The sequence below is a fragment of the Lytechinus pictus genome, chromosome 1 (assembly GCF_037042905.1).
Source record: "Lytechinus pictus isolate F3 Inbred chromosome 1, Lp3.0, whole genome shotgun sequence".
In the NCBI taxonomy this organism is placed as follows: domain Eukaryota; kingdom Metazoa; phylum Echinodermata; class Echinoidea; order Temnopleuroida; family Toxopneustidae; genus Lytechinus; species Lytechinus pictus.
Genome location: NC_087245.1, coordinates 25,476,363 through 25,501,508, shown reverse-complemented (window position 1 = coordinate 25,501,508; position 25,146 = coordinate 25,476,363). Strand labels below are relative to the sequence as shown.

General features: G+C 38.5%; 1 protein-coding gene and 1 long non-coding RNA gene across 4 annotated transcripts in view; one reads left to right on the top strand and one right to left on the bottom strand.

Annotated features, from left to right (window-relative positions):
• Nucleotides 1-341: 341 nt before the first annotated feature.
• Nucleotides 342-7,589, bottom strand: LOC135154014 (uncharacterized). The gene is made up of 4 exons (XR_010293466.1): nt 7,032-7,589; nt 5,098-5,282; nt 4,715-4,819; nt 342-3,174 (listed from the first exon to the last, which is right to left on the bottom strand). It is a non-coding gene; the product is annotated as an uncharacterized LOC135154014 (long non-coding RNA).
• A 327-nt stretch (nt 7,590-7,916) lies between these two features.
• LOC129273487 (atrial natriuretic peptide-converting enzyme-like) overlaps nt 7,917-25,146 on the top strand; it is a 29,421-nt gene continuing 12,191 nt past the window's right edge. Inside the window, exons 1-6 of one of the 3 annotated variants that reach the window (XM_064099027.1) lie at nt 7,917-8,017; nt 15,585-15,899; nt 16,484-16,629; nt 21,798-21,860; nt 23,476-23,622; nt 24,461-24,646. In XM_064099027.1, the coding sequence (XP_063955097.1) occupies nt 15,874-15,899; nt 16,484-16,629; nt 21,798-21,860; nt 23,476-23,622; nt 24,461-24,646 (568 nt within the window). In that variant the 5' untranslated portion in view covers nt 7,917-8,017; nt 15,585-15,873. The other 2 variants (XM_064099029.1, XM_064099028.1) reach the window with 2 other exon arrangements.

Below are 25,146 nucleotides of genomic sequence, written 5' to 3'. Positions count from 1 at the left end.
CGTTCGTGCACATTTTAAGTGTAAATCATAAGGGTTTTGGATCCAAGGATAATTGAAAATTTGTTCAGTTTTTATATTTACCATTACATTTTTGTTTGCTGAAGTAATAATTTATTTCATGAAGTTCACTCTCTGTCCAAGGGCTGTGTGAAAATTGGATTGACATGGTGAGCATATCATGAAACAGACCGTCCGTGATTTTCATTCACTTTTGTAATAAGCTACTGTGAATCCTTTCATCTGATTGGCTGAGAACAAATTGATGAATGAAATTCACTGGCAAAGCATCTCATGAAATTCTCCCCATTGAGTGTGGGGGAAAGAGATCGAAAGAGAAGTGATGAAATGAAAAGTTTTTAATAGAGAAAGTAACCAATGACAGTCATGGCTTAAGTTTGATGTGACGGAGCAAGAGATATAGACCAACATTAATTGATAAAATAGTACTGACGTGAAAGAGATTACTGAAAATTGAAATAAACAAAGAATGCAAAAAAAACATGAGTGAGAATAGGGAGTGAAATGCATTTTTTTTTTGGGGGGGGGATAGAATAATAAAGTATGAATTCAAAATTTGAAGTATAGCGAATGATATTTAAGAATGGGTTACAGGAAAGTACATATTTACATGGAAGAGATAGAGAAGGGGAGAGGATTGTTTTATTGGGTTGAGAAAGAAAGTTTGAAAGATTTACAAAGAAATGATGGTTGAAATAATGAATGCAAATTGTCAATATAAAAACAAAGAGATGACAGTTGAGAGATAGTGGGAATGGTTTATGATGAAATAGACTTCAAGAAGAGACAGAGGAGGTAGCGAGGGGGGCAGGTTTTACACGAAATCAATACGAGAATGAATACAAATAACCAAACGGAGATTAAGGCAACCGCACACCTTACGACTGATCTGCGACCCGATTTTACGATAAAACGTTGTTACGTTTGATCCGAATATTCTAGACTTGGCACGTCTTACTGTGCAAAGTAGTGAATCATCGTAAATCCGTGACTATGATTATTATCCTTAGAATAAAAACGAATTTAATATCTAATCGTAATGACGTCGTAGCAAGCTTAACATCGGCTACGATTTGTAACCAATTTAGCCTTTCCGCCAAAAGAAGACTTTTCATTTATCCACAATTTTTATATTAGTATTCATACAGTTAATTGGAACTTCAGGTAAAAAGAACTATTCATTTGGCTTTCCCCTAAATCGGAGCGTAGACTAGTCTTAAGGTGTGCGGTGACCATAACAAAATTGCCATTTAATAATCAACTGTCCACTCCAGACACTAGGGCAAAACTCTCGCATTTAGCCCGAATGTCGATTCCAGAGGAACTTACATTTCTGATTACTATAAACGGTAGTTCAGAAAAAAAGGCCTACCATATTTCATTCTTTACCAAGAATTTGGGAGATACACTGTATCAACAATTGAAAGCCGAAAATTGTACATTTTAACTTTTCATATTCTATGCATAATCGCTTGATAAAATAAAATGCTGTGGATCTAAAATAAATCAGATGAGAGCAATCATTCTATGTTTAGCATAGTCCTATCTCTCCTCCCCTCTCTCTATCTACCTATCTATCTACTTATCTATCTATGTATCTATCGATCTAATCTATTCAGAATTCGGGCTTAGTTATCTATTCCTTCAAATGTTTTAATTCTGCAAATTTCAATGAATTACATAGTATAATCATGAACCACGCAATAGTAATAAAAAAAAAAACGAAAAGGAAACCACTAATTGAGTATATGAATTTAACAATAACCACGAAAGTCCACGATAGTTCATTTCAAGTTAATCAAGAAAATTGAAGAAATGTGAAACTGTTTTTATTTTAGTCCTCTTTTTCGTTCATTTTGGGGTGATTCTTTGTGGTTTTGCAGAATTATTAATTACACACAAGATCATGTACGTGGATCGTTTTTATAATTATTCAAATACTCAATGCAATATAAGGTTTACATTCAAAATAAGATAATTATATATTTTCATAAAAACTTTGGAGTACTACAGTGGTACTCAAGTTAGTGAATCCTACCAGATAATGAACATATTTTAAGTGCTCAAGTTCTGTCTTGTGAAGTCAGGCGATAAAATAATACATTAGATAAAGTTTGTTTCTCTAGCCTAAGTAGGCTCGCAGAACATTGCAGTGCTGTTGTCTGCATTCTACACTCAGCATGAAAAGGTGCGTTTTGTTGTGGGGTTCACTAATTTTTAGCACAACTGTAAAATCAACAAGTAATTATTCAATGATGATTTGATCCAAAATCCTAATGGAGATCAGTAGACCTACAAAGTGGCGTAAAACGTTGCATTTTTCCTGCATGCCATCCGGGGCAAGCATTACTTTTGCGCCCTTCCAACAATTTTTCCCCGAGGCGGGGAGGTGGTGCTGGATGTCCTTTTTATTTGTACATTCTTAAAGTGGCGCCAATCAGGTCTCATGTCCAAAATAAGGTTTTTAAACAAACTTTATAATGCATGTTTGATAAGAGAAAAAAATAAATACCACCTCTTCTTTTGGACTTTGAGAGACATCATTACAGCACGGGAATGTCCCATAGAACGCTTTATACTAAAACAGAATTCAATCGAGCATCCACATACAGGTAATGTCTAAAATGCATTTTATTTTCCCCGCGCGCAAAGTAGATAAGGGTGGTTGACTTTTTTGTTGCATTGAATCCTGCTGTATAAGCGTCCTCTTGAACATTCCCGTTGCCCAACTGAATCCTTGTTCACCCCTCACCATAATGAGACTGTATGGAGTGAACTTGGGCCAATTATCATGACAATCGTATTAATACATTGTCGACTGAAATACATCGTCCACACCCTATATTCCTTCTCCTTATGGTAACATTATCGGTCCTCTAGCGAAGGACATCGCAATGGCCAGTGAACTATGACGTCACACCTCATCTCGCGGTATTAGACAGTCGCATAAGGATGCCTTCCAAGCAGCATTCTGAATTCTATCCACCTGTCCCGCCATCACCTCCTGATAAAAACCTGCTCCATTCCTCGCTGATGGTGATGTATACTCTAGCATAGGCCTATTCAATTTCCAATAGTGGCTCAGCATGCATGAGGCTAACATTGATCGTATTCAGAGGGATAGAAGTCTTGGTCGATGTCAGGTTCATTCTTGTGCTGATTGCGGGGGGGGGGAGAAAACAAGAGAAAACAAAACTGAAATAGTCTTTTGCAAACAGGCCAACAAACAGATCTGGGGGCCGTTTCATAAAGCTGTTCGTAAGTTAAGAGCGACTTTAAGAACGACTGGTGATCCTTTCTTACGTGCTTAACCATCGCCAATGAATATATCATTTACCACAAGAAAGGATCACCATGTGTTCTTAAAGTCGCTCTTAACTTACGAACAACTTTATGAACACCCACCTGGAGGAAGGTCAAGAAGAAATACAAATAAGGTAACTTTTTCAATATGGCAAGTTGGCAAATACCATGACATTATGTCTCGAAAGCCAATCACAATCAAGTTTTAATGGCAAAGTTGTCAACATCATTGTCACTTGTAGGTCCATGCTCGCATAAACAATTCAAGGACCACCGCTATGGAAAAAAAGTGAAGGGAAAGAAAAGAAAGGAGAAAGGACAGAGAAAGAAACGAAAGCAAAGGAAGAGATGAAGAGAGAGAGATAAGGAAAAGAAGAGAATGAGAAAGATAAAATGAATGGAGGAGAGAGGGGAAAAAATGAAAAGACAAGAGGGAGAGACGAAAGAAAGGAAAGAAGGGGAAAAGATCGATGGAGAAGTAAAAGTGAAAGGGATGGGGAATGAGAAAACGAATAAAGATGGAAGGACAGCCTCTGTCCTTGAGAATAGGTTGATATGAAGGGCGGGGGCTCATTGAACTTTTTAAAACAGTTTTTCTTTATCATTTTCTCCTTTTTTCTACAAAGGAATGGAAGATAAAAAGGTGAAGACTAAAGACAAGGAAAAAAGGAAGTTCAGGAGCAAAATCTTGTCTTCGCCAGGCGCGTATCCTAAGGCGGGGGGGGGGGGGGGGGAGGCAGAAAGTTGGATCGACGAAAAGTGATCGAAATGTCCCTTTTCCATGTCACTATATAAAACAAGTCAGCTCAGCTTCGCGCTTCTATCATTTTTTTAATTGATATAGTTATCCTGTGCATGAAATCAAACGGTGCTTAAAATTTCTCTCTTTCAAGTCATCATTCTAAACAAATTAGCTCGCACTTCGTGCTCGCATTATTCATTCCAAGATATTCTATTCTCTCACTAATTCCAACGATGCTTTAAATGTTTCTTAATAAAGTTAGCAGATAGCGCTTCGCACTTGTATGTTCATCTGCTTATAAATTCAAATTGTGCTATTTTCAATGTCCCATTTTCAGGCCAGTGCATGTATGTAAAAAAAAGAAGAAAAGATGAGCTCGCGCTTCGCCCTGGCATCGTTTCCTATATAGGCCGGCCTACTTATCCTGATCATGAATTTTAACGTTGGTTCCATTTTCCATCGTATAAAATAGATTTATTATTTCTTTGCGCTTTATTCATTCGTAGACAATGACAAGTAACTCTCTGCTTTTATAGAATATCTTTAACTTTTTTTTTCTCTCTCTCTTCCTGATGATGATTCACCATGTCTGCTCTGCACCTTATTTGTTGAAACTGCGAAGAGATGTTAACCTATAGCAACGGTACATACCAGTCTGTTTATCAGCTCATCGAAAATAGAGTGATGTCACGGCAGAAAAGCCATCTAGGGCTCTTGTTGGAAGGAGACGTCAACCCATGCATCAAATAGATAGATCTGTATAAGAATAGAAAAATCAAACAAGCAAGATGCTGAAAATTTATTAGGATGTTAGATAAGAAAGTTTTGACATTTCGATTATTTCTCATACGAAAATCATATGCACAACACAGTTGACGTCACACACTATATTTCTTTTATATTTTATGTATTTCTGAAATATTACAATATCTGCATATTTGATGAACAAGATTCTCAATGAATCAACATATCCAGGGAGGAATAAAACTTTACACATTATAAAGGGAACAGAAATCAAAATTAATATTTCTTACCAGAGAACATAAGCCTAAAAGAAACAGTGAGTAGGTGACGTCATCGGTTCGCCCACTTTGACAACTACTGTGATATTCATATGGGTTGTTTTACAATCATGGTATATCTTCCAAAAAGGCCCTCTGTGTGTGTGTAATGTAATCTCAAAACCACGATGACAAGCTTTTGGCACTCTTACATCAACCTGCAAGAAAAGAAAAACATTGAAATTCATATTTTCGAAATTGACCGTAATTATATATCTGGCATTTAAAAAGAATGTGGAAAGAATATCTATCAAAGTATACGCGATGTTTATTTTTATTTTTTTATTCCCGACATCATTATGCAGCTTCTCCATGTAATGAAAAAATCAATAAATTCCACTTTTTTAATAGAATATGATGAATGAAAGTATTTTGACATTCAGACCATGAAACAAGACATTTTACACAGCAAAAAAAATCAATTTGTAAATAAAAAAAAGCTGAAATTTGTTTTGTATATCGACTTCAAAACTGGATATTTTAAACACCATTTCAACTGAGTAAGCAAGATATGTATCTCATCAAACAAGCGATACGAGCGCGAGCGATTTTTTTTTGTTATAGTGATATGAATTATTCTTCAAGTCTTCCCTCACTTTATTTTATTCACACGTCTTCCTCCTCCTATGTTTCTTCTCTCCTTTTCCTAATTTTTCCCCTTTCTGTCCCCGCTTTTTTTCTTTTTTTTTGTGCGCCACCAGTAGGGGGACCCGGCCCCCCTGGATCCGCCTATATGAACTAAGAATGTTTACTTTGCCCACATCAACTTATTTTTGCAGACAGTAAATATTTCCTTTCAGCTGAGATTTCTATTTATCATTAACTAGGGGATCTTTTTTTTTCACCAGCGCGTTAAAAAAACTTGAAGTGTGAGTATTTTTGTGTGTGTCTGTCGGCCATCTATCGGTATAAAATAAAGTTGATCTAGTTTAGTGGAACCAATCAGTCTCTTTTTTATTTAGCAAAACAAAAAATCTTTAAAAGAATTCAATTTACTTTAAAGCGAATTTGTATGATGAATAGCTGTATTGGAAACTGACAGTGTCAACAAATCAAGCATTTATCCCCATAGAGCAAGAGAAAATAAGCCAAACATTGCCAACCTTATTTCACTACACAGGGAGTCCTATAAGAGAGGACAACTCTTCCTTTTATTTATGTAGGCCTACTACATTTTCACTGCCAAAATAATCATCATCTATATACTTTATCATTTTCATATAAAAAAAAATCTCTTCTGACTTGAGCCGTCTTTTGCCTTTGTCGCTTCACAACGAGGCTGTGTCATAACCCAATTCAGTCCAAAGTTATTTTCAATCTTGTGAGATTTTCCTTAGGTTTGTAAAATAACTGACAGATACACTGTTAAAGAAATTGGTTGTCATAACAAAGGTCTTCTTGATTTTTTGTTTAATCCTTTTAATAAGTGTTAATTTTGTATTTAGAATATGCTCATAATGGATAAAAAGATAAACCCAAGGGAGGAAAACACATTTGTGCAGACATTTAAAAGTGTCACTGGCTGAGAAATATCCATTCAATTAACAATTTCCAGGGGAGATTTATACAACAAAAGTAATTTTAATTAGATCTAAGGACAAAATTGAGATGGTGTTTCCGGTTATTTTATATTTCACTTTGCGAAGCATTGATAATAATTTTTGGTGCTTATTTTATCAGGCAGTAATTATTTTGACATCTCACTGACAAAACTAGGTGATAAAAAAAAATTGTAGCTCATATTTTTAAAGGAAAATCAGGGTTGATCAATCTAGGCAAACACATTACGCCTATAATGCTCTTGACGTCATTACTGCTCGGCGCTAGCAAACACCTATTTTTCTGAGCCATTAAAAGTTGTACAAGTCTTAACATTTTATGAACATTTAGATAATTATTTCACTTACCTGGTAATAACAAATGTTTGAGATCACATCCAAATGAGTTCCTGAAGTTTCCATTATTAAATTGTCCTCACATCCGCAGAAATATCAGGAAAAGAAAGTCTCTCGGATGTCTTGTCATAGGAGAACATTTTATACGCTGTTTAAAATGTCATTCCTTCTCTCAGCATTGTGTAGGCTAGCTTACATTCCTATCTCGCGCCTGTCTCGTCAGCCTTTTCAAATTTCCCGCTATTGTGCCCTCGTTTCATCACCCCAGTGCGTTTCAATAGGGTTGACATCGGGCGTTTTATTCATGGATTCATCGTAATTGCCTTCGTCAACGTCGTTTCAATTAAAAAATAGATCAATAAGTTAATGTTAAAGTTGAATTAAGAAGACGATTCCAAATATTGAGATATTTACATTAATAGCAACCTTACAACCCCCCAAACACTAATAGGTGATTCGACCCCCCATTTTCTTTTTTCAAAATAGTGAATTTGAACGATTTATCCCTACCCATTTTCCCTGAGTTCGCTCCTGCAATGCCTACCGAGACGGGTGTTCTTTGAGTGTGACGTCACCGGGGGGTATTCGGTCCCGGTGTAGTAATCAAGGCAGTGCCGTTTTGTGTACTATGCACGTACTCCTTCATATGGAATAACTGCAGTTGAAGTTGTATCTGCGAGCCATAGAACTTGCAAAGAGGAAATGATTAAAATATTTGTGGCCGTACTATTATTCCAAATATGTGAATTCCCTCAGAATGATACCATAGACCCTAAAGGAATAATTTCAAGGTGAATAATATGAAATTTGATCGAGATCTTCTCACCAGTCGATAACGTAGCAGACGTGTTATTATGACATATTTATCCGCGTGTGACGCGGCTCTTGCAAAAAAACACAGTTGGTTGCGGAATTGCTTTGTGCCGACCGGCCGCCCGCTCCGGCGCAGCTAGCTGTCGAGCTACCGTACCGTTCTTGTTGTCTTCAACCATAGAGATGTATACTAATTACTATATATCTTTCTGTCTTCAACTCACTTCCGAATTGCGTTTGTATGTGTGACGGTGACCCCTAGCGTAATTAAATATAGAAAACAACTCAGAAGGCCGAGAAAGAATACTATACGTTTGGTTCAAGATTGTTCTGTGGAATGAGCTATGAGTGGAAATGATCCAGAGGATATAAAAGTGGAGTCAAAGACAAAAGAAAAGAAGAAAAAACGCCAGGGGATCGCTGCACGGCCATGAACTAAGTCGACATACCAGACCATAACAGTACACTCAATGCCTGGGTGTTGTGTGTACTAGTATTAGCGCGTTTTCGCCCAGCGTCGTACGACGTAGAACGTAAGGGTCGTGTGCAAAAATCGCCAACTTCCATGGAAACAGAGGCCCGAGCGTTCTTGAGCTCAAATCACGGACGGTTCTTCCGCAAATTAGCGGGCGTCCGCATTAGAACGTAGGATTTGTCAACAGCCGTCAACAGCCAATCAGATCGCTTGTAGAGCGAGCAAGCTGAGCCGATGTAAACACATTCGCCCATCGCGTGCATGCACATGTTGTACTCTACTCTGACTACACTGATAGCTGAAAGCTTCAAAACATGGACTCGAATGCGAGTTTTTCGGTGAGTACCATTTCAATTATACTAAAATCAAGCTAAGTATAATTTCAAAATGTTACAGTAGAAGTTTAAACGAGTATGATTATTGAAATATGATTGAAAAGCCGTTGCATGGCTCGGTCGACGACGCGACTGCAAGACACATGGCACTGCCAGTTGTGTGCACATAGTAGGAACATATACAATGCATGTGTTGGCGGTCGATCCGGCCGCGTTCAGCGATTTGCGAAACTGCTTACAAGCGAGAGTTGAGCGCGACGGACGCACGAACCAAGAGATCGTTCTACGTCGTAGATAGCGTCGTACGACGCTGGGCGAAAACGCGCTAATATGCGTTCAGCGCGCGCTGAGCTAGCCGCCGGAATTACTTTCCAGCTACTCACTTGATTGAACATCGTGATAAAATAAATGAGAAATAGTGAAAATATCATTCAATAACTCACTGTTTGCTATCTTACATCATGATTGAAGAGTTCATGGTGGTTATTCATACTGTTTTTTATACAGGGAAAGTAAAGATTTGTACATATCAGTCCTATTTATTTGATTTGAGTTGCTTTGAAAAAAAATTGTAAAATATCTTTCTCTCTCTGCATAGCATTTCTGTATGACATTCAGGCACCTCTTATACTAAATTCCCCCCGGTGACGTCACACTCCGAGTGACTTTTCTGTACACTCGTCTCTCGGGCTCTGACAGGTGGCTAATTTCATAGACTTTCAAAGCAAAATATCGAGAAGGCAGAGGATTATTGTGACATGCTATGTGTTTGAACAACTTATATATACTATATATTGTATGTAGAACCTATATTTATGGAAACTCACCCCCTTCTTAATTCAACTTTAATGTTCTAGGAAATCATTGTGAAGGCGTGGTTTGTATAATTATTAGAATTGTTGTCCCATGAATTTAATCTTAAAAAAGGAAATATTACATTGATTTTACGCGTAATTATAATTTACTTCGACTGGGATAAAAAAAAAAAAAACAATTGTAGTAATAATAGGAGAGGGTCTTCGGTATAATTATATAATAGGGTGTTTTTGCTCAGTGACGTACGGATTTTTCAAGAACAAAGTAAATGTACTTAAAAAAGCCCTTTAAATGCTAAACAACCGCCGGGAGGGCCTTGTCGAAAATTGGTTATCCAGTCACAGCAGTTTCGTCCTAAGTTTCAGAGCCTGACGAAAAAAATGCAAATATATTGCTTTTCCAGAATCAATTACCGCCGTTTTGATTCACCAATATATTCAACACATTTGTTGTTTTTCTTCATTTTTCTCTCATGACGGGCATAATTATGACAATACATTTTTTGTGTGTTCTTGAATCCTCCGTATGTGTCCGAGCAGAAACTCCCTAAACTTCTAACCAATGCTGTAAGCAAAAACATAAATAAGGGAGCACAACACGGAAGGTGTGACAAAATTTCATAAAAAATCACAAACGAGCGAAGCGAGAGAGAAAATGATCGTTTTAAAAGGAAAATAATTTTGTAATGGGTTTTGAAATAATATTAAGAAAAAACATGGTATCTATATCCTTCCCCCTCCTTTTCTGTCATTTTCTCCTTTTTCTACATTTATTTCGGTGCTAGACTTTTTTTGGGGGGAGAATGACCCCGAGACCCCATCCTCCCATCCGTAATCCAGTGCTAATAACATATTAACTTACTTCGATCCATTGACACGATGTGTGGGTAAATTATTACGGCCGAGGGGGCTTGGGGTCAAACCCAACCGAAGTACCCCATCCCAGCTGACATTCATTTTCTTCCTCGCATTGGGGCGTTGCAAGAACACTGCCTTTAATTCCAATTAGAGCGTGAATCAAGTGGAAGTCTTCCGATTAAGCGCAAATCTGATGAACGATTTCTGAAATAATTTTTATGAAGTTCATTAAATATCTGTGGAAAATGGCCCATCCACTGAAAAGCATAGTTTGTATGATATCCCCCCCCCCCTAAACAACGAATGTGATATCGCATAGATTGTCAGTAATGAAATTAACCGATCTTATGTTATTGAAGGTGAAGAGATGGCGCTATCCATCAAACGAGCTAGCAAGCAATGATAAGCAATTATGATAGAAATGAGCTCCCTGCCAGGCGCGTAGCCAGGGGGGGGGGCGGTTGCCCCCCCCCAAAAAAAAAAAAACGTCCCCAAAAAGAAAAAAAGAAGGGAAAAAAGAGAAGAGAAAAGGAAAAGGAAAGGGAGGAAAGGGAAAAAAGATAGATTTGTGTTTTTTTTTCTTTTTTTTCTTTTTTTTACTTCCGCGCTGCGCGCGGTTAAATGACAATACTGAAGTTCTCCATTGTTTCCCAACACTGTTTTTCTACCTCAGCTATATGTGTTTCTTGCCAGTTAAAGTTCAAATGTATACATTAGGGCATGGAATTAGAGTAAGGTTAGGCCGAAGTATATGAAGTTATCTTTTTTTTTTATTGATCGCGCAAATTTTGGTCGGGTCGGCTCCGGGCGTGTAAAATCTTTATATCAATTTCTACCGTCACCTCAATTAAGTCAACTTCTCCCGCTTTTCAGCTCATTACTAAACAACCATAATTTTGGGGCAAACAGGTTTCTAATTTTAAAAGAGGAAGGTATAGAATTCATGTCGTATTAAATAAAAAAGTACAATATTTTTTATCAAATTCTATTAAACTTCATGTCATTTCCCTGCACATTCATCTCCTGTCCTGTTTTGCGCCCTCAGTTTGAAATTTTGAATGACACTTAAGTTTCTTTATAATTCAAAATGAAGCGCTTCAGGATAAGTCAAAGAAATTAGGCATCCTTTTTTATATAATTTCAATAAATCGCAGAAGTTTCAACTTTTTGCGCACTATTTTCCTTGTAATGAAGTTCAATAATCTTAGAAAATCAATTGAATTAGAGCCGATATGGGGTATTAGAGATATCTGCATTTGATGAAACGTCCGCTCTTTGAAATTCCAGAGTTTCATTGCTCTGCGCGGGGAGGAATATCTTCCTCCCGGCATATACACTTCTTCTCCTCTGTTTTGCGAGTTAAATATGTGCACTGTCGCTAAATTGTTTGTAATCAAATCTGATCTTTCCAAGGGAAGTATTCAATATATCATTGAGAATACCCTTTTCTCTGGACCCTTTTCATGGCAAAAAAAAATGATAAAACGCTTCAGCTTCCGCGCTTCGCGCAGGGTTACTATTATATCAATTTCCTCCATTGTATTCCTTTTTTGTGCTCTCACAATCACTTTTGAAAACAAGGTTCGAAATCACAATATAGTCAACTGAATTGGAGCTGATATAGGTACTAGAGACAAGAGAGACGGCTCCTTTTCATTTTAATTTATGAAACACCAAAAGCTTCGCGTTTCGCAAGGGAGGGGGAAACTCCCCCTCCCTGCACCCATCCCCTAGGGAGCGCGCTTCGCGCGCTCTGTAAGTGTTGGCACGCTTAGCGTGCATTTTTACCGCCCCCTCCAAAATTAAATCCTGGCTATGCGGTTGCTCCCTGCCACCCTCATTCTACCCCTCTGTTTCACACACACACACACACTCTCTTTCTCTCTCTTTCTCTGCATTAATTAATATTTCATTTGAAAATATGTGGCTTAAAAAAATTAAACTTCGCCCATCTGAAAATTTTAGGCTACAATTCCAATCGTTTTACTTGTATAAATTGATAATTGCTCGGTTTGTATTTTTGACAATATTTTTGTACCCTTCAGAATTGAGCTTGAAATACCGAATTTCAATCACACATAATTATATTCTGTAGCATATCGGAAATGAGAAAGGGTATAATGTGATATCATTTTCTGAATATAATGAAAAATATATCGTAATTTTTTTTTTCTTTTTTTTATTAGTAAAGTCATAAATAGAACTTTTGCCGGATACGCCATGTCTGGTCCTCTTAAAATTAAGCAACACAGTTAGCATGGTCAACTAGCTGAAAGTATAATGACCTAAACAAATCTTCCCAAACTTTGTACTTTCTTCATTTCTCTTGCAGCCAAATTGCCCTCATCTGGAAAGTACATTAAAGATTGTCCTGTTCTTATTCCATTTCCTGAATGTCGCGACGTAAAGGGCGTATTGTCTGCCTATACCGTCATGGTCAATGTTTAGTCTGTTCATTCGTTAATGAATCGAACTTTCACTTAAGGGATCGAACAATCGGATAACAATCCCTTTGTATCGGCTATTGTTCGAAAGGGATGTGCCACGGGGGGTGGGGCGACCGTAGCCCTATAATTTTTTCACTTAATAAAGCGACCAACAGAGAGAGAGAGGGGGGGAGAATAGAAGACGGAAGAGCATCATGAAAAGGAGTATAGGTCATTTAACTCTATTCTACCCTGTCAATCAATTTATTCTAAAGAACTCGCCTTGCCCCCTCCCCAATCAAATCGCACTGGCACGCCCCTGCTTTTAGTAATCTTTACAAGTTACATATACGAAATGAATAAAGTAACATAAAGCTGACTGCAAAAATAACATACATGTAAATGGATAAGAAGTAGTCAGGCGAAATCAGCTTCCTCTGTCACCCCCCCCCCCCAAACAAAAAAATCACACTTTCTTTTTCGGGTTTTCAAACCATCTTTGTTTTTGTTTTCTTTCTTTCCTTGTCATAAGTTAACTTTTCAAACGAGTTTAGAGTACAGGTATTCTTTCTATTTTGGGGTATTATTCTTCTTAACGTGTGGTCACTATAATTATGCTTAAATGTGTCCAAAAAGATGTGGATGGTGTGGACGTGTTTGGGTTATATAGTATTGTATTTTGCGATTTGACTTGGCGATTTATTTCGGCTGGGCTCTAAAAAATGAAAGCGATTTCTTTTATGAAAATATTTCCTTTTGGTACAAAAACACATTCGAGCTTAGAATAGATTGAAAAACTCAACCGATATCATATTCATTAAAAAACAAACATTTTTAATATATCGTAGTCATTGCAAATTTATTACACACAACAACATACATATTCTCTAAATGGTTATCGAACGACTATCTATTACTTTCCTACAATTTTCAATGAAAAGAAGCCATGTGAAGTAAGTGACCCCCAGTCTTTTCTAGAATATTATTTTGGCGCTTTAAGTTCTGCTCGTTGACCAAATCCATGATGCACATCCATACATCGATACAACTTTTTTTAACATTTAATTTCTTTGTTCGTGTTATTTGTTGAATTAATGTCTTAAATAGTTCATTCATCTATGGGTCCAATTTCATACTTTCAGTTCTGCTCGTTGACCAAATCCATGATGCACTTTCTTTTACATTTAATTTCTCTATTCGTGTTATTGTTCAAGTAAGGTCTTAAAAAGTTTATTCATCTGTTGGTCCAATTTCATACTTTAATTTTAACCCATTTATTCATTGATTATTTATTTACTTATTTGTCCTTATATCAATTTTTGTATTCCTATCATTATCCATTTATGTATTCATTTACTGTTCCATCATCCCAACCGCGTAGCCAGGATTTCATTTTGGAGGGGGCGGTAAATGCACGCAAAGCGTGCCAACACTTACAGAGCGCGCGAAGCGCGCTCCCTAGGGGGTGGGTGCAGGGAGGGGGAGTTTCCCCCTCCCTTGCGAAGCGCGAAGCTTTTGGTGTTTCATAAAATAAAATGAAAAGGAGCCGTCTCTCTTGTCTCTAGTACCTATATCAGCTCCAATTCAGTTGACTATATTGTGATTTTGAACCTTGTTTTCAAAAGTGATTGTGAACGCACAAAAAAGGAATACAATGGAGGAAGTTAAAATAATAATAAACCCGCGCGAAGCGCGTAAGCTAAAGCGTGTTATCAATTTTTTTGCCATGAAAAGGGTCCCGAGAAAAGGGTATTCTCAAAGATACATTGAATACTTCCCTTGGAAAGATCAGATTTGATTACAAACAATTTAGCGACAGTGCATATCTTTAACTCGCAAAACAGAGGAGAAGAAGTGTATATGCCGGGAGGAAGATATTCCTCCCCGCGCAGAGCAATGAAACTCGGAAATTTCAAAGGGCGGACATTTCATCAAATGCAGATATCTCTAATACCCCATCGGCTCTAATTCAATTGATTTTATAAGATTATTGAACTTCATTACAAGGAAAATAGTGCGCAAAAAGTTGAAACTTCTGTGATTTATTGAAATTATATAAAAAAGGATGCCTAATTTCTTTGACTTATCCTGAAGCGCTTCATATTGAACTATAAAGAAACTCAAGTGTCATTCAAAATTTCAAACTGAGGGCGCAAAACAGGACAGGAGATGAATGTGCAGGGAAATGACATGACGTTTAATAGAATTCGATAAAAATATTGTACTTTTTATTTAATACGACACGCATTTTTTATACCTTCCTCTTTTTAAATTAGGAACCTGTTTGCCCCAAAATTATGGTTGTTTAGTAATGAGCTGAAAAGCGGGAAAAGTTGACTTTATGGAGGTGACGGCAGAAATTGATATAAAGATTTTACCCGCCCGGAGCCGACCTGACCAGAAGTTGCGCGATCAATAAAAAAAAGATAACTTCATATAGTTCGGCCTAATCTTACTCAAATTCCATGCCCTAATGTGTACATTTGAACTTTAACTGGCAAGAAACACATATAGCTGAGGTGGAAAAACAGGGTTAGAGAAAGGGTGGGGGAAACAATGTAGACTTCAATATTGTCATTTAACCGAGCGCAGCGCGGAAGCGAAATTCACATAAAAATTTAAAGCAAGAGTGAAGAGTGAAAAAAAAAAGCTATATTTCTTCCCTTTCCTCCCTTCCCTTTTCCTTTTCTCCTCTCCTTTTCCCTTCTTTTTTTTCTTTTTGGGGACGTTTTTTGGGGGGGCGACCGCCCCCCCCCTGGCTACGCGCCTGCATGATCATCCATCTGTATTTGTACCTAGTTTGTTTGTGTATACTAAATTTTATTTATTTGATTTATGTTTAGGAAGTAGATAATTAATTTACCATTTGGTCTTGCACCGCTAGTAGAGTTGCACGGGCGTGTTCTGTCACCACCAATGTCAAGTTCCCCCTTTGTCTCTCCGTGCTAACCATTTTCAATCACATCATTTAGTTCATGACATTACTCGTTTGAGAGTGGATTGAACTATTCCCGGAGCAATTGGGGTTGACAGTGTCACTGCCCTTGTTCGGGTCGGGTGATCTTCCCGTAGAGAGGCAACTTTTCTATACCAGGATTTATCCGGAGATAAGGACAGCTGATTTGGGACAACATGGCAGATAATGAAAATGTGGAAAGGTAAGAAAAACTAATTTTTTAGCTTGTGTATTGTGACATTGCTAACGCCTCCATTGGCGTGCTTATTTATCACATTGCTTTTTCGTGACGTATGATGCATTGTTATTTATATTTTCAATAATGGAATAACTTTATCAACTAAATGCTAAAGACATTCCAGTATCTCTTTCATCTTGTATGGGATACAGTATTTTCCGCGAGAGATATGATATTGTTGACTAGAATTTCGGATGCTTTGACCAACCTGCATTTTGTTTCGGCATTTCTTGGATGTAATTATTATTAACAAAAATAGCAACATTTTTATTTTCAATTTTAATGATCCAATTCTAAGTTTGATTTTGACCCTGCACCCCTTCCGCCCGCCTCTCACGTACACATTATCTTTCTCTATCCTTCTCCCGAAACTCTGTCCATCCCATCGTCTCCCCACCCCTCCCTCTCTTTATATATATATATATATATACACACACACACACACACACACCCATAAATTTATATATATATATATATATATATTATTTCTTCCTCCTTCATTACATTTTTCCTTTTCCATCCCATTTCTTTCTCTTCCAAATCTTCAGTTCTGGGGAGATGATGCAGTTCGTGGAAGAGAAGGGAAATGGTGGGGACAATGGCCACCGATGTCAATCCAGGGAATGTAAGATCGGATTATCAGTCTTCTTCATCACCATGGTAACCATTGCAATAATCGTGGGGGTTATAATCGGTAAGATATTCATCTACCATGTATATAACAATAGTAATTGCCACTTGGTTTACTATACTTTTAATTTGGTCTTATCTAACTTGGTCTAATCCAGACAACTATGGCATCTATGACAACGTTGTAACTACCATGCATGGGAACCTTGATTGCGATTGTCTGCTTAGCCCTGCATTGTTACCATGGTTACCATGGAAATTATCCATAATGGCAGATTTACCATACCTTTGGCTCATTCTGAAACGACCCCTTGTCCCTAAAGTAGGACCTCTTCACTCTCTGGCAAAGGGAACATACTATACAGTCTGAACCAAACGATTGCACTATTTTTAATATATGTTGGATCGATCAACACCAGTTTTGAAATCGGTTTTGTTATAGTGCGAAATCAGTTTGAGAAACCGAATAATTATGGAAAAGTCATTTGCAACACCAGCTGTTGATCAACAAATTATAAAATAATTGACACCCGATTAAATCGAGCAAATGTTAATACATCCCTAAGCTTTCTTGTGTTATATACTTCAACACTGAGGACTAAATACATTTCTAAATAGAAATGTACTTCCTTATCTATTACACTGTTTCGACACAGTGGCATAATGAGGCAGACATTTTAAGGGGGCAAACATGGTTAATATAGGGGGAATTTGCAGGATATTACTTTTAAATATTAGATTCTAAATCTTTAATTAAGTCATGCAGTGGCGGATCCAGGGGGGTGGCGCAGGGGGCGCGCGCCCCCCTATTATTTGTTTATAAATCGGCGCTGCCTGAGTCTTAACCGGCGCCGATCAAGAATAATCAGCTCCACCTAAATCTAAATCGGCGCCGGGCAAGAATAAACGGCGCCATCTGGTTATAAATCGGCGCCGGAAAAGAAAAATTGGCGCTGCCTGAGTTCGTTACCGGCGCCGATCAAGGATAATCAGCGCCACCTATATCTAAATCGGGGCTGGTCAAGAATAATCAGCGCCATACATATGTTTATAAATCGGCGCTGCCTGAGTCTTAACCGGCGCCGATCAAAAATAATCAGCTCCACCTAAATCTAAATCGGCGCCGGACAAGAATAATCAGCACCACCTGGTTAAAACTTTGCTAAAACCCGTTGCTAGTATCGGGAGTGTATAATTACGCAACCAGTTCGCGCTCGCATCATTTCTGTAGAAACCCCATACTTTTCATGATTAAATAGGTGAATAGAATGTCCCTTTTTCAGGACTAAACGTCAAAAGAACTCCCGCTTCGATTTGCAATAATCTTTTGCTGGATATAATCTTGTTCTTTATTACAAACGTCCATTAAATTGTCTTTTTTTTCAGATCAAAATTTTAAGCTCGCGCTTCGCGCTCGCATCTATTGTTTTTTTTAGATACTCATCTTAATCATTGGTACCAAAAATGCATAGAATATCAAGCTTTCTGGTCAGAATATAAAGAAATTTCAGCTCACCCTCGGCACTCGCATTATCTGTGTAGTGAGATATGTATCCTCCTCATGAGTTACTACAAACAGTCCTAAACAGGCACCTTTTCCTGTTTTCAGGTCAGTATACTAAAAAATTTCAGCTCGCGCTTCGCGCTCGCATTAATTTGTTGGTGAGATATGTGTTTCTATCTCATGAGTCAGATAAATAAATATATATATATATATATGCATAAGTGTGTGTGTTTGTGTGAGTTTGTTTGTTTTGTGTGATATCGAGCTCCTTTGGAAAGTTGATTCATGATTTTGCCCCCCAAATCTTAAAAAAAGGAACGACGCCCCTGTGTATATATATATATATACATATAGTAAAAAAAAACTTGTATCTCTATTAATATACAAAAGTATTGGCCTCATCGCAATAAAAGGGTTAATACACGAGATTTTGAAATCGCACATAACATGCATAATTTGTGTTACTTTTGTTTGTTTCTTTCTTTAATAAGTTTTTCAATCTCTCTCTATATATGTTTTAGAAAGAATATATGTTTAAATTGATGTATATTTCTGTTATAATGAGATATGTTTAAGTGGACTTCAGGGAATGGTCGTACGCAGCAAGGAGGAAGGGCATATTCGCGATCTGCTGTTGTGAAAAACAATTTTTTTCCTTAACATTTCATGAAAACTATGAAAAATGTGCAAATGTGAGATGTGCACCAAATTTTCGAGTCTTGCCCCCCCCCCCCGAAAATATTATCTGCGTGTGGTCATGCAAAATGGCATGACTGGAAATCCTACATTTTTAAAAGAGCATTTGACAGGGTCAGACTTTACCCCTTTTTCAACATTTTCTTTTATGGCGCCGGTGAAGTGCAAAAATATGTGCGCCGCTCGGCAGTGCGCCCCCTCCCCCCTTTCGCCAAAAGCTGGATCCGCCTATGTCATGGCACTTTATTGAAATCCGGGAATTTGTAACATGTAGACGCTTCTTGTAGAAAGCGTTGCGTTAAACACAAATAAGCCAAAGTCATATATTCGCAATCTCAAATAAATGAAAACCAAGATATGTTTTAATTTTCTGTTCAGTTGTGTTCGATTACAAATCTTTCCACAACTGGCCTCAAGTTTGAATTTGTTTTTTTGAATTATTTTTTTAATTCGACTGATGTTTAATACACTACTCAAAAAAAGTTAAGGACCACTTTTTAAAACGTACATAAAGATTTTATACAAGGTGTTTTATTTCTGGAAATACCTCAGTACAACTGTCCTAAATGTCCTTAAACACGCTGTAATCAATTTCACGCATGGGTGGTTTCAGTTGTTGCACAATGTCTCTCGCATCACTGCACATCCTGAAAAGTGGGCCCCGAGGGGTATCAGCTACCGACATGAAGTGGTAAAAACGAATGTCTGAGTGTCTTTCAGGCAGTTCAGTAACGAGTGTGACCACCTCCTGCAGCAATAACGGCTTCACAGCGCTGTCTCATGGAGCTGATGAGGCGATTGATGTCTCTGACGTCCAGTGCATCCCATGCAGCCTCCAGAGCCACACCCAGCTGCTGCAGTCCAAGTGGATGGGCTTCGAGCTGCTCGAGACTCCTCCCCATCATGTCCCAGACGTGCTCTATCGGGTTTAAGTCCGGGGACCTCGCTGGCCACTCCATACGCTCAATCCCCTGGCCCTCGAGGAACTCGGTCACCACCCTAGCTCGGTGGGCACGGGCATTGTCATCCATGAAAATGATGTTTTGTCCCACATTTTCTGCAAATGGCACCACTATAGGTTCAAGGACCTCATCCCTGTACCTCACTCCTGTCATTGCTCCCCCTGGGACCACGTAGAGACGAGTACGGTTGGCGTAGGTGATGCCTCCCCACACCATGACGCTGCCTCCCCCATAACGGTCATGTTCTGCAATACAGGGGTCTGCAAATCTCTCTCCTGGTCGCCTCCAGACTCTCGAACGTCCATCATTGTGGTCAAGGGAAAATCTGCTCTCATCTGTGAACAGAACTCTACGCCATTGCTGTCTGGTCCATCTGACATGCTCCCGGGCCCAGTTGAGACGAATTCTTCTGTGAGCAGGGGTGAGTGGGACACACTGAGCTGGCCGTCTGGCATGCATATTGGCTCTGTGAAGTCGGTTACGGATTGTTTGAGTGGAAACAATCACTCCAGTTGCTGCAGCGAAGTCATTGTTGAGGCGGCGTGCACTGTGAAAGCGGTTGCGGAGGCTGAGATTCGTCAAGTAGCGATCATCTCTAGGGGTTGTCGAAACTGGTCGGCCACTGCGGGGTCTCTCGGAGTATAGCCCTGTCTCTCGGTGTCTTTGATTTGCTCTGCTAATGACACTGTGTGACACGCCCATCATTCTGGCTACTCTTCGCTGACTGAGGCCAGCTTCCAACTTGCCTACAACAGCAATGCCAAGACACCACCTAAGTGAAACAGATGTAGCCAGAGCCCTAGGGATGCTGGAAGCTGGCCTCAGTCAGCGAAGAGTAGCCAGAATGATGGGCGTGTCACACAGTGTCATTAGCAGAGCAAATCAAAGACACCGAGAGACAGGGCTATACTCCGAGAGACCCCGCAGTGGCCGACCAGTTTCGACAACCCCTAGAGATGATCGCTACTTGACGAATCTCAGCCTCCGCAACCGCTTTCACAGTGCACGCCGCCTCAACAATGACTTCGCTGCAGCAACTGGAGTGATTGTTTCCACTCAAACAATCCGTAACCGACTTCACAGAGCCAATATGCATGCCAGACGGCCAGCTCAGTGTGTCCCACTCACCCCTGCTCACAGAAGAATTCGTCTCAACTGGGCCCGGGAGCATGTCAGATGGACCAGACAGCAATGGCGTAGAGTTCTGTTCACAGATGAGAGCAGATTTTCCCTTGACCACAATGATGGACGTTCGAGAGTCTGGAGGCGACCAGGAGAGAGATTTGCAGACCCCTGTATTGCAGAACATGACCGTTATGGGGGAGGCAGCGTCATGGTGTGGGGAGGCATCACCTACGCCAACCGTACTCGTCTCTACGTGGTCCCAGGGGGAGCAATGACATGAGTGAGGTACAGGGATGAGGTCCTTGAACCTATAGTGGTGCCATTTGCAGAAAATGTGGGACAAAACATCATTTTCATGGATGACAATGCCCGTGCCCACCGAGCTAGGGTGGTGACCGAGTTCCTTGAGGGCCAGGGGATTGAGCGTATGGAGTGGCCAGCGAGGTCCCCGGACTTAAACCCGATAGAGCACGTCTGGGACATGATGGGGAGGAGTCTCGAGCAGCTCGAAGCCCATCCACTTGGACTGCAGCAGCTGGGTGTGGCTCTGGAGGCTGCATGGGATGCACTGGACGTCAGAGACATCAATCGCCTCATCAGCTCCATGAGACAGCGCTGTGAAGCCGTTATTGCTGCAGGAGGTGGTCACACTCGTTACTGAACTGCCTGAAAGACACTCAGACATTCGTTTTTACCACTTCATGTCGGTAGCTGATACCCCTCGGGGCCCACTTTTCAGGATGTGCAGTGATGCGAGAGACATTGTGCAACAACTGAAACCACCCATGCGTGAAATTGATTACAGCGTGTTTAAGGACATTTAGGACAGTTGTACTGAGGTATTTCCAGAAATAAAACACCTTGTATAAAATCTTTATGTACGTTTTAAAAAGTGGTCCTTAACTTTTTTTGAGTAGTGTATGTCATTAACTTGTATTCATTCAGGAACCAGGGTAAACTCAAATACAGGAGAGGAAAATGACGAACCAGATCTAATTAAAGAAGCAAGTAAGAACATTTGCATGTAAGGTTTTATATAAAACAAATGATGCATTTCAAAATTGGGAATGGCATTTCGGATATGCCTATATCACGATATAGGCGGTATTAAAAAGGAGAGAACACGAAAAAAAAGCGTATTGGTTTATGTTAATTCATGATTTGCATTCTTATTTTTATTCGCTTTTCCATGTATGATACTCCCTTCTTTAATGCACAACAGACATCTCATTTCTTTTTCGCTCAAAAAAAAGCATAGTCTTTATTCACCGTGCTTCCGACCCAGGGACCCGTTTCTTATTGTTTTAGATATGATAATAAACATATTACAAAATGTGTCGTCATCAATTGAATTATTTTATCAAACACAACGGAATGATTTTAATATATTGGATGACTAAGCAAACCATTGAAAAAACAGCAATAAATGCTATGCTTCACTCTTTAAAATATACCATTAAAACTTCGACAACGTTGAGAACTGTGGATATTGTACTATTTACTTTTTTATGGGTGTTCCTTGTTTTGGGGAGTATCCTTTTTTATAAAGAAATAACGACAAATCTCTTATTCCGGTAAGGAAACACGCTACATTGAAATCGGCTAACATGTTAATATTTTGGTTCGGAAATATGAGACAGCTTGAATAAAGGTAAGTTCAGGGTCAACATGTGTGCACAAAACAAGAGTAAAAAAAACAGTCAACACATATCTAGTATATAATAGTACTTTTTCATGCACATAGATAAAATGAACAGTTCGAATTTCACTTTCATCTTCCTTTCATTAAAAATCTACTTAAAAAATCTCGAAGGGTCATGAATTCATACATTAACGCAACTTTCAGTGCACAATGACAGTTTATTTTGGTGTTATAAAATCAGCCCGTGAATTAGCCACATATAAGCCATGGTAATAGTAATGGCGGATCAAATAGAAATAGTATATTGTATTAGTAGCAGTATTTTAAAGTTGACGTTTATAATGAAACGTTTATAATGGCCTAACATTTGGAATTCACAACCTTTAAATACGAATTTGTAACAATATTTTATCATTCAAGAATAATAATTTATGAAGGAATTGTTGCTCTTTGAATACTGTGAATAATATTTCTTTAAAGTAATCATCATAATTTAGGTGCACGATGATGTTCTTGATTTTATTTGCAAATGGTGTGTATATCTTCATATGCTATAGGGGCATTGTTATTTTTTTTATTCAGTTTTTATTCTGGTATTTATGAATGCTTATTTCGAGCCATGTTTTAGTCCAACGAATTACTTACCTACGATTTTTTTTAAGGGATTCTGCATTTGAAACCTATTTTGTTTATGCTTAATAGTTCCTATCATGTATTATTATTATCATCAATGTAACATCATATTATATCAATTCATATTTTGTTATGCATGCTGTAAAAGTATAGCCAAAAAATATATACATCGTTCCTGAACCAATTAAACGAATTTCGATCAAGTTTAAGCATGACCCACATACGTGTGGCGTTGGGTACGACCATGATATAATGATATTTTAATTAGATCAACCGAGTTTTCAAATTCCGGTAAGAGGTCAAGAAAAAAAAACAAGTATACTATGTTTGTCTTTGTTATTTCAACAGTTTATCTCAAGACAGAACAAATAACCGAGCTAACATCGCCCGGTTATCCGGATAATTATGAGGATATGAGCAGACAGTATTGGGTTGCCATCGCTCCTGATGAATATCGGGTCCGGATAGAATTCGTAGATTTACGAACAGAATATAGTAAGTATAGTTCGGACTGGGTTTACTTACGGTTATAATGTAAATGGAACGCTTACATAGCTCGGGTGTACAGAGAATGATGCCCCCCGCCCCCTCGTTGATAGGCGAGCAAAAAAAAAGTTAGAGGTGGCAAAACTGAAAAAAAAGAGAAAGAACAAGAAAAAATACGGATTCTGCTTTACATCCCAGCCCCTACTCGCAGAAATTGATATAAAAATGATATGTTTGAAATTCTCAAAAGTTATACCAGTAGCAAGGCAACAAATGTCTCTTCACTAGAATCCTATTGAGAGACGCTTTCCGAGCTCGGTGGCGACGCACAATCGCCCACATGACCACTTTCACTGTTATAATTTATTGTATATCGTATTTGGGTCCAAATCGCTACGTTTCACTTGATAAGACGTACAATTTGTTTGCAAGTGTGTCCGTTTTTATACCGAGTGTGGGTTTTAAATGCTAATATGCTATTTACATTTTTTATGAATAGAATTCTCTCCTTGCTCAGTTGGTTCGCCGCTCGCACTCATGTCAAGCGGCAATCCAATGCAAATTTTATTGTATACCAACTGGTAACTTCAAAATACTGGTGAGAACTACAAATCTTCTCGCTGGATCGCTACGTTCTCTCGTATGTTTTAATGAATGTTAATACCGCCATCTTTGTTCCTTCACAGGTTTTAAAAAGGGGTTTTAATAAGCCCTACAAAACAACACCTCGTCACTGAAAGACAAAGCTACAATTTATCAGGTGATTCATGTTGACCAATTAACATACAGCATCATCCTTAGCAGGTGAAATATAATCTTATATAATTTCATCATTCTATTTACAAAGACTATGACCTGGTGAGGATAGGCAGTTCGAACCAAACGGAAATTGATTACATTGCTTCATTCAGCGGATATGACCTACCACCTGTCATAACATCATCGGGCAATGCATTGTGGGTACAGTTATTCAGTGACAGCGTCACGGCTGAATCTGGTTTCCATGCGAAAATCTGGGCTGTACCAGAAAGTGGTAAGCTGTTTTATATCTTATATATAAATATATAACAAATAACTCTGTTATGTTAATATGACATTTTCAAACTGGTTTCATATCATTCTCTGCCGAGTGACCTAACATTATTGTCGCACAGATAAAAAATATATATCTATCATTTAAAAAGTGGTCGCATTTTTCACCAAAAATTCTGACAAGCCAAAACATAACAATGATATAAAGGTCATCATTGTTTCTATTGAATGACAAGAGGCAAAGATTCGCACATAATTCCTGTAAAATGCGGTCGATATTATGTCGATATGTCATGTGAAGCAAAGTGATTGAAGATGATCTGTTTCAGTGAAATATTTTATTATAAGGCGGGGTTGACGAATATCAGAAGCTGTAACAACAGTGATATCCGAGAACAGCCGAGATAATATGCGTTTTTACCTCGACCTTGAAGACTACATCCAGTGGTATACTCTAAACAAAAAGTAAGATGGAGAGAGGGGGCACCCCCTTACAAGGGC